The sequence below is a fragment of the Macaca fascicularis genome, chromosome 1 (assembly GCF_037993035.2).
Source record: "Macaca fascicularis isolate 582-1 chromosome 1, T2T-MFA8v1.1".
Classification (NCBI taxonomy): domain Eukaryota; kingdom Metazoa; phylum Chordata; class Mammalia; order Primates; family Cercopithecidae; genus Macaca; species Macaca fascicularis.
This window is the reverse complement of record NC_088375.1, coordinates 140,254,384-140,265,050: the sequence shown is the minus strand read 5'-3', so window position 1 is coordinate 140,265,050 and position 10,667 is coordinate 140,254,384. Positions and strand designations below refer to the sequence as shown.

The window sequence follows — 10,667 nt, the reverse complement described above, 5'->3', positions numbered from 1 at the left end:
AAAACTCAAGATAGTGGGTACACCTGCTGTGAGAAGAGACAGGCATGTGATCAGGAAAGGGCATTCTGGTGGTTCCTTAACATCCTGATAAGGGTGTTAGGGGCAAATGGGAATTCATTTTATAATCATTCTTTAAATGATACATGTATATATACACACTGCTGCATTTATGATCCAGTTTTAAAACAAAAAAAATCATTTAAAACTCTCATTGAATCTCAATCATGAGACTTATGTATCTATACTTGGAGATGGAGAATACGTAGACCTTGGTTCCCCGTCCTAGTCTCCTGTGTTGAATCACAACACATTCTAGTGATTTTTTTGGCAATTACTAGATAACTCTTACAACTTTGATTAAAATAATTGATACAGAAAATTTCTGATTTTGCTAGCAGATCTCTAAAAGCAAATTTTTGGTATAAAATGATCTACAGAGAATTTGGCAGATGGCAACTATTGTATGTCAGGTCTGTGTCTACAACTGTAAATAAGATTTTGCCATTCTTATAGTCAGGCTGTGTTATAGTCATCCTGATTTTTAATTTTTTTTTTTTTTTTTTTTTTTTTGAGATGGAGTCTCACTCAGCCTGTCACCCAGGCTGGAGTGCAGTGGCGTGATCTCGGCTCACTGCAACCTCCGCCTCCCAAGTTCAAGCAATTCTTCTGCCTCAGCCTCCTGAGTAGCTGGGATTACAGGCACACACCACTACGCCCGGCTAATTTTTGTACTTTTAGTAGAGACGGGCTTTCACCATGTTGGTCAGGCTGGTCTCGAACTCCTGACTTTGTGATCCATCCACATTGGCCTCCCAAAGTGCTGGGATTACAGGCGTGAACCACTACGCCCGGCCTGATTTTTAAATTTCAGTGCTGTATTCACTTATCAATGAGCAATGCCTCATTGGTAATGGTCACTGTTCATCTCGTTTCCAATCCTGTCAACACTATAAAAGGACAACTTACAACATCCTGTAACGAATGGGCATGAACCGTATCCAGAAACCTGAGACATGTTTTCATGTCATGTACAGTTTATTGTTAATTAAGGCTGAAGATTAACTCAAATAAAGCTTGTAACTCAGAAGTTTAATCTATTAGTTGTTTAATCTGTTTTCTGAACTGCATGCTTATTTTATGTATGCAGAGTAGATTGGCTGAGTGTGAGGACACTTAATACAGTAGTAGGATGCCAACCAAGGCAGAAGCCATGGACTCACCATTTGACAGTCAACATAGTAACTGGTTCAGTCAAGAATTGTCAATAGACTCAACTAGTCTGTGACAATTCGATGAGAAACAGGACATTTACAATCTTTAAGAATCTCCTCACAAAGTACTTCCTAATTCTAATTTTACAATGGAGAAACCTGGTATATACTATCTTAACCAGGTGACTAAAATTAATAGCATCAGGTATAAGACAAATTGACATTGTGTGCATCCTGGCATGACACATTTGAGTATACAGCATCATTTCTGTAGTACTGGACAAAAATGTCTATCCTAAATCTTATGAGTCTTAACTAATGATAAACCAAAACTGAGGAACTTTCTACAAACTGGTCAATACTCCTCAAGTGTCAAGGTCAAAGACAAGTCTGAAAAGCTGTTCCGGACTGAATGAAACAAGAGATAGGACAACTAAAAGCACTATGTGGTCCTGGATTGGGATGCTGGAACACAGGAACATTACTGAGGCAATCAGAATCAGCAGATTCAATGTGGCCTGTGGATTAGATATCATTATGATGTCAATGTCAATATCCTAAGTTTGATGGTGGTACTATGGTTATGTAGGAATGCCCTTGTCTTAAGGAAATACACATTAGATAGAGGTAATAATGCAAAAAAATATTTTGGCTGGGATTACATTGAATCTACAAATGTAAATTAACATCTCTACATGACTGAAGCTTCTAATTTGTGTACATTATGGAGTGCTACATTTATTTAAGATCTCCTTAAATGCTTCCTGACATGGTCTAACATTTTCTCCATGAAGATCTTGTACATCTTTTGTGAGACTTATTCTTAGGTATTTTGTATTTTTAAATGATATTGAAGAGATCTTTCTAAAAACTTTCATTTCTGTTAGTTGTTGATATCCAGGAATACAACTGACTTACATACTGATTGTGAATGTAGCAACTTTGCTAACTCCTAGATGTTAACTGAATAGTCTACATATATAATCATATCAACACATCACCATAATTTCCTACCTTTAGGAAAGAAAAACCTACAGAATTCCATAGACTGTAAGTTATTTAACAATATACAATGGTTGGCATTTAAAGAGGTGTTTCCAGTTGTATAAATACTGTAAGTAACATAACGATAGCTAGGAATAGTGTAGCCATAGTACCATCTTTAAATCACCCAAATAACAGACGTACAATTCTATCTGCTTATGAGTTCACTAGGCAACAAGTCTCAGGGATCATATAGTCTTTGTCTCTGTATCAAAACAAATACACTGCCTAAGGTACACTAAAAGTAATTTAACATACTGTACTCATAAATTCTAATTAAGTTCTCTGTAGGTAAAACTTGGCTAGGGAAGTTATGATCAACCCTTCAGAAATGACTTCTCAGAACCTTGGACAATACACCTCCCACAAGGCTTCCTGGTGTTCTGGCAGCACTAACAGGGCTCCCGCTGTTGCCCCTTCCCTTTGCTCACATATCTTTCCATGTGGCATAAAACAACTTCTGGATAAATGATTTCCACCACATTATTAGCTAGCACAACACACTGCACACTGTGGACACTCTAGAAATAGCAACCTCGTCTCAAGAGATACTTGCCTCAGAGCCCCAGGAAACTAGAAAGCATCTAGAGGCTTAAGGCTCTAAGCTGGACAAAGTGCCAGGGAACCCTAAAGGCAGAAAGGACCCAAAAGTGAAATTCTCATTTTTGAGCTGTGAGGGAAAACAGAGAAGTGAGTTTATTACAGGATATAACCTTTGGGTTGTCTCCATATATTAAAAGAAAACTGAAGAAGTTTAAAAGTACATTTTCTAAGTTTTAGTATAGGATGATGATAATGCTCTGGAGATGAATAGGTGCTCATGGTTGCAAAACAATGAGAATATACTTAATGCCACTGAACTATATGCTGAAAAATGGTTCAAACAATATACTTAAAAATGGTAAATGTTACGTGTATTTTACCACAATAAAAAATTTTTAAAGTTGCATTTTCTGTTGTTAAAAACTACCAGATATCATTTAGTAATCATAGTCATTAAGAGCACTAACCATCAAAATCTGACCGCCCTATGTTTGAGATTTGACTCCACCTGTGGAACACAGAAGCAAGTCATTTAACTAAGCCTTAGTTTCCTTACCTGTAACACAGAAAAAATAACATGATTACCCACCCATTACAGGTTGCTCTGGACTTGAAATGAAATAATCCATGTAGCAACTTGGCAAAGTTCCTGGCACACAGAGAAGGCTCAATACACATTGGCTCTAATTTTCTTTTTAGGTATTCACAGCAATATGATTCTTTTATATTTTGTACAATGAGGACTAAAAACAAGGCTTCAAGGGAAAAAAAAGGGCTGGTTATTGCTCCCTAGACCTTCACATCACATAGAACTATAAAACAAGTTTCCATAAAACTCATTCCACATTGTAGTCAAAGGATGTATGATCCCAGGTGTTGACTTCTAAGCCAATGGTTAATAACCTTAAACTCTCATACTGTAATAGGCAACAATTGAAAAGAAGCCACGAGAACTTGAAATAATTTAACAAGTTGATATATATATATATATTATCAAGTATAACAGTCATACAAAAACATTTAGTAGAAATATAATTCACACATACAAAAACAGTCTACTTATTTTTTGTCCCTTTTATATCCTATTTTAGACAAAATGATAAAACCCAGAAAATAACAGGAATGTACTAGTCCTAAAAACTGGACATTTTATAAATGAAACAGATCCAATCACCTATACCTTCTCTCAAATTCCAAATAATGAGGCTTACTGACCTGTACTCTCAGAATCAACTTAAATAAATTTTAGCTTGATTTGGATGGAATATACACTTTCAATGGCTGACAATCCAGGTAGAACAAGTACATAAAATGATTCATAAGTCAAAACATTTCATACAAAAGGAACGGTTTTAACCCAGACAAATCAAGAGGAAATGCACTGAATTTAAAAACTTCTGACACATGCATTTTTTGGACCATTTATAAAATACCAAAAAGTTCAGAACTGCTGAATAACAAAAGTTTATATAAAATAAAGCCAAGGGGTGAAAAAACTACCAAATGTATTAAAACCATCTAATGCCAAATACAACATAACTGAACTATATAATTTAGAAACATGTTTAAGTGCATTTTCTTTATACAATGTAATTGACTATCACATGTAAAAACTGGCAATTAATTAAAATGCAATTAAATACAGATTTGCAAGCCTTCTGGCCATTATGTAAACATTTAAAAATTAAGTGAATTGCCAAATGAAAAATAAGAGCTTACATATGTATCTTAAAAAAGCACAAATGTAAAAGATGCAGTATAAAGTTATGTGAAAAAACATATTCATACCAACAAAATCTTTTTAGGCACTTGCATTCAGAAACATTCCTTTTATAAATAAGCACTTATAATAGTTTCACTCCAAAAAATAAACCTGATTTTCCCAAATTGCACCTATTAGCTGAGAACTATTATCATATATTAGGGATGCATTCAAATGGACCATTTGGTGGGAAAAGTCAACTGAACTTTAAAAAATATGAATCCACCTATCTTATTCACAACTTCAAAAATACAGAATTTAAAGATAATTCCAGTGAGGCACAAATGTGACCCTATCAAAACATTCTACCATTCAGTATTACCAACAGAGGATAATACGATACAACAACAAAAGGCAAAACCCATGATTTGGCAGTCCTATACAAAAGGGGCCCTGTCAAAACACTCTTTCACAAAATAAGCACAATACCACAAAATAACACAACAACAATAACAACAACAAAAAACCCCTGAAATTTGACAACCCTACACAAATTGTGGAATTTCATCTTCGAGGTCTTCAAACTGTTGCATTCGTTTTAGCTTTGGTCTCTGACATGTTGGATTCACATCAGGCAAGCCAAGCTCCTCAGAGTCTTCTTTAGGTTGACCAGTTGCCTGCCCAGGACAAGCTGATGCTTTGTCTGGGTCCGGCCTTGACTTCACCATGAGACCCTGGGGATCGTGAGCTGTGCCAGGAGGCACTGCTGCTGAGGGTGAAGCTGGCTTCTCCTCATTCCCCCTGATACTGATGGCGGGAGCATGTGGTTTATAAAATGTTGTCCAATGTTGAGGCTGCAGTGTTCTGGGTGCTCTGACAGGAGCGAGAGGGTAGGAATCCGAAGACCGTCTCTCAGACGCCTCTCTCACTGACCTGACTGGCTCTGTGTATGGCTTACTGGGCTGAGTGGCATTGACAGAATGGTCCCCACTAATCTGGAGGCTTGTTGTCACTCCTTTTTCCTGGAGTGCACTGGGCACGATCATTGTAGTCTTGGCAGTTAGACTGTTTTGTTCATACTGTTTGTCCTGAATTTTTTGTAGAGTTTGCTGGTCAAAGCCATTAAATTTGGAACAAACAGTAGTAGCAGTGTCTTTTCTATTAACTCCTTCAAAGGCAGGATTCTTGCAAAACTTGTCTAAATTTACATTTCCCATATTTCTACCATTTCTCTCCTTAGGAGGGCTTGCAAGAAGTAGTCTATCTATAGGCAAACTTACAGGTCTAATTTTGGTCCTTGGAGTATGCCTCTCCACACAGTTTGTTGATGACCTATCAGATTTCAGAGAAAGTGGCTTAGGGGTTTTACCATCTTCTGTCTTTTGGGATGCTGATTCAACCTCCTGGTCTAGAAGCAACTGTGCTTTGTCTGAAAATGAAAGCAATCTATTTAAGTTCACGGCACATGGTTAATAAGAAAGTCTGAATGAGTTAGAGATGAACACTGTATCAAGACAATACAAGTCTTACATATTTTTTCTAAAGTAATATTCTCAGTTATCTATGCAGAGGAGTTAAACATTTGCACAGTATTAAAGGTGTATATTGAATTTAAAAGTTCAAATTTTTTACTCATTTAAATCAATATGAACAGCTACAAAATACCAAAAAACACTTGCTGAGTAACTTCCTTTTAAGTGCTGTGCATGAACAAGTACTTTCTGGGTCAAAAGATTATCACAATGTCAATAGGTAGACATGGGAAAATTAACCTCAGAAAAGTGACACTAATTTACACACCAACCAGATGTAACTGTGCCCTGAATCCCAAGGATTTTGCCAACTCACTCAATCTGCTTTTCAGTTACACTCAACCCAGGGAGAACATATCATATTAGATTACTTAGATGCTCTCCTTATCTGATTAACTAATAAAGCATAACATCCATTCTGTCAAATGAAGGCTGAATGCTTTTAAGTTAAAAAATGCCATTTTCCCCATCTGCTCCCAGATTTTCTTTCTTCTACAGTCTGAACTCACAGTCCATGTTTTCTCACTTAAAAGCCTCAGTTCCTGCATCTATCCTAAAAAATTCCAATTCCAGGAATGTTCCAGCCCTCCATTCTCCTGCTTTTCTGTTCACTGCCGAAACACATCCACCAACTCCGTGCCTCAACGCCATCCTGACTTTGAGCTGCAGCTGGCCCCAAGCACAGCATGCAATCCTGTCCCTGCCACCCAGTCCTTCACCCACATCTTTTAGGCAGTGGTTTGCAGACAGGTACCCACCAGAGTAACTTTTTGGTCGTCATATCATCTGACCTTCTTCTACACCTGGGACTGCTGGCCTCTCTTCCCTGGGTTCCAAGGCTCTTTTTTTTGTTTTGTTTCACTTTTGTTTTTTGAGACAGAGTCTCACTCTGTCACCCAGGCTGGAGTACAGTGGCGTTATCTTGGTTCACTGCAACCTCCGCCTCCTGGGTTCAGGTGATTCTCTTGCCTCACCCTCCTGAATAGCTGAGATTACAGGTGCCTGCCACCATGTCCAGATAATTTTTGTATTTTTAATAGAGACAGGGTTTCACCATGTTGGCCAGGCTGGTCCTGAACTCCTGACTTCAAGATCCGCACACTCCGGCCTCCCAAAGTGTTGGAATTATAGGTGTGAGCCACCACACCCGGGCCAAAGCTCTTTTGATTTGCTTTCCCGGGTCCTCCACACATTTATAGAACATTCTAAAGGACCTGGTTCCTTGCAATTGGACTGTAAGCACCAATGTATATTCTTAAATTTCTGAGGGAAAAACTTAGAGCATAATGGAGAAGAGTACAGACTCTGAAGCACAGTTGCCTGGGTCCTGGCTCAGCCCTGCCTGCCACTTCTGCACTGGGCTAGGCAATCACTGTCTAGCCACTGCCAGTGGCTATGTGTCTTCATCTGTGAAAAAAGACTCCTATGTGTATCTATGTTGCTGTGTGATCTAAATGATCTACTAGGAAAAGTGCTTAAAATTATGTTGTATGTAATAAACACTGGAAAGTGACATTTATTATTATTACTGTTCCTAAGAGCTTCATGGGATAGTGAAAAAGGTTAGGTTTAGCAATCAGAACTGGGTTCAAATGTATTAGGAGCACAATCTTTGGCATTACTTAGTCTCTTTCAGATGGTTGGTTATGGGCTGAATGAGGATAATGCTCTTTATAGCACAGAACTATGATGATGATCAAATAGAATCAAAACAAATAAGCACAGTGCTTAGCACAGAACAGGCAGGTACCTAGTAAATGTTAGTTCCTTTCCTTTTTTTTTTTTTGAGACAGAATTTCACTTGTCACATTCTCAGCTCACTGCAACCTCTGCCTCTAGGGTTCAAGTGATTCTCCTGCTTCAGCCTCCTGAGTAGCTGGGATTACAGGTGCCCGTCAGCATGCCTGGCTATTTTTTGTATTTTTAGTAGGGATGGGGTTTCACCATGTTGGCCAAGCTGGTCTCAAACTCCTGACCTCAGGTGATCCGCCCGCCTTGGCCTCCCAAAGTGCTGGGATTACAGGTGTGAACCACCATGTCCATCACTCCTTTCCTTTTTAGACCCTATGCTCACTGATACTTGATTACACATTAAATTTAACATATATGGCTGCAATGTAAAAACTTGGAATTTAGCTATAACAATGTAGAAATGACAATACAAATGGAAGCTTTTCCACCAGCTTAACAACTAGCAATGACAGCAACTAATATTATAAAGAGAAAATAAGTGAATAAAATGACTGTAGTCAAGGAAATAAAAAATACATACACATCTCTGTGTTTAATGGGTTAAATGTAGGCCACAGGTAAAAAGCATGTCAAAAAAAAAGGAGGACTCTAGATTTTTTTAAGAGTCTAGTTTGACTCCATATGAACAGTTAGTTCAATGCACTGAATTATGGAACCAGAAGATACTAATGAATATCACATTGCTCAACACATTTCTACCTTGATTTTAGCTGATGGCAAAATGCAGAAACGAAAACAAAATTCGGAAGGAACACAAAAAACATTATGACCTCCAAGATGTCCTTATTACAAGAAAGACTTTTATGAAGAATGACATTCATTTAAATGCAAGGTACACTAAAAGGCAACTTTCTCAATGGCTAGTCAAGATTTGTTAACTAATAAAACTTCATTCTCTGGCTTCCCTCATCACCCCTCACCTTGACTTTAATCATGGTTCTACTGGCAGTTTTAAGTCAGCAAACTTTTTTTTTTAACATGGCTACTCACCACTGAGACATGCATCCCATTTTTCTAACGCATTTTGCTTGCGTTCTGACTCCTCAAATGATGTAGCTCGTTCAAAAATTTTGCTTTCACTCTCTGAAGTATGGATATCCTGTTGATGGAAGATAATTTTTAAAATGGAAGAAGTAAAATACAACCTCAAAATAAAGAGTTCAAAGATTTTTAACTTATTAACATAAACATTACAAAGTTCTAATATAATTCCATAAAGGTCAAACTCACTTCCTTTGAAGGAAAAAATAGTGACTTCATGGAACGTTCAGGGTCTCTTTCTTCTGGTGATAACAGAGGCTTTGGAAAACAGCCTTGATCAACCTGAGGTGAAAAAACACCTGTGCTACACATGACATCTTGCGGCTGTAGGGCCCCATCGAAGATCTTCTGTGAGTGAGTAATGAGGAACTCCACCAAGCGTGCTTGGTTTGAATACTCGGCAAGGGAGGAGATGGTGATAGGAGCAGTTGTGGGCCTTGGCCTGATGAGACTTGGTCCAAATATCACCCCCAAGTTTTTGGAGTTCATCTTGTTTTCTTCTGCATGATCTACTACCCTGCAAAGTAGAACACATAAAGTTGCATAAGATTTGCCTATTAGAGTTCCTTGACTGTAGTTTACTATGGAATAGAGAGGGTGGAGGAAAAATGAGCTGCATAAGAATACTAGGGGGAAAAAGTCTAGGAAAAGGTTATATTTATTTGATTAAAATATTGACCACATGCCAAATAGAGTTTCACAGTTTCACAGTATTGAAATAAATTTCAAGTAGAAGGAAGTACTACAGTTTTACCAGCAGAAAGAAAAAATACCCCTAAAAACTGCTCCCATCTCAGTATATGGTATATCCTCCCAAGTCCTTATACTGGGAACCTAAACATCATTGTCAGTTCTCTTACTACCCATCTCCAATCTTCAAGTCTAGATGATTCTCCCTTCTGAAGATCTCAGTTCCAACACCATCCCCACTCCTCTGGCCTCACTTGAAGCTCTTACCACCTTTTATTTCTATGATTATTCAAGGAGATCTGAATTGTAATAAAGGCCTCCTCTTCAACCTAGTTTCCATATTGCTGCCAAAATATCTAAAAGGCAAATCTGAGCCTGTCAAATCCCTAGCTCAAAATTCTTTAGTGCGTACCGAAGCAAGATGGTCAGTGCACCTACCAGGCACGCAAAACTTTATCAGGCCTCTAGCTGGCTCAGTTTCTGCTACTGCTTGCTGTATTGCAGCCTAACCAATTCACTTGTATTTCTCAGATGCACAGTGTGCTCTTGTGTCTCTATGTCTGTGACTTTGTGCCTGCAATGCTCTTCTGTGTAATTTTGCCCACCAAGATACTACTTGGTTCTGTAAGTCTGATTCAAGGGCTATCTCCTCTGATTTATGCCCTGACCACACAATCTTCCTCTGCATGCTGTACATAGCTGTTAGAACAATGATGCTGTACTCTGCTTGTCTGCAGATCTGTCCCTGCAGCTGATGAGACCAACAGATGGCTGAAGCCCTGTGTTTTCATCCTTGTTTAGCCAGCCAGAGCCTGGCACACAGGAGGCATCTGAGGGAACCATGTTGGCTGCAAGTACATATATCTTCAATGTCTCCCCTTCCCTTGCACAGATTGGAGATGAAATGTTCATTTTAAAAGTAACACTGCAACAATATGAACACACTTAACACTTAAGAATGGCTAAGAAGTGCCAGGTGTGATGGCTCACACCTGTAATCCCAGCACTTTGGGAGACTGAGGTGGGCAGATCATGAGGTCAGGAGTTTGAGACTAGCCTGGCCAGTATGTTGAAACCCTGCCTCTACTAAAAATACAAAAATTAGCTGGGCATGGTGGCGTGCACCTGTACTCCCAGCTACTCGGGAGGCTG

The 10,667-nt window shown here is 38.5% G+C and overlaps 1 protein-coding gene across 14 annotated transcripts in view; it reads right to left on the bottom strand.

Annotated features, from left to right (window-relative positions):
* Window positions 1–3,760: 3,760 nt before the first annotated feature.
* The window catches only part of ARHGAP29 (Rho GTPase activating protein 29), a 75,559-nt gene continuing 68,652 nt past the window's right edge, over window positions 3,761–10,667 (bottom strand). For all 14 annotated transcript variants that reach the window (XM_074001253.1, XM_074001260.1, XM_045366970.3 and 11 more), the window contains 3 exons: window positions 9,015–9,342; window positions 8,775–8,883; window positions 3,761–5,929 (listed from right to left, as the gene is read on the bottom strand). In XM_074001253.1, coding sequence (XP_073857354.1) covers window positions 5,046–5,929; window positions 8,775–8,883; window positions 9,015–9,342 — 1,321 coding nt within the window. In that variant the 3' untranslated portion in view covers window positions 3,761–5,045. The remainder of the gene's footprint in view (window positions 5,930–8,774; window positions 8,884–9,014; window positions 9,343–10,667) is intronic.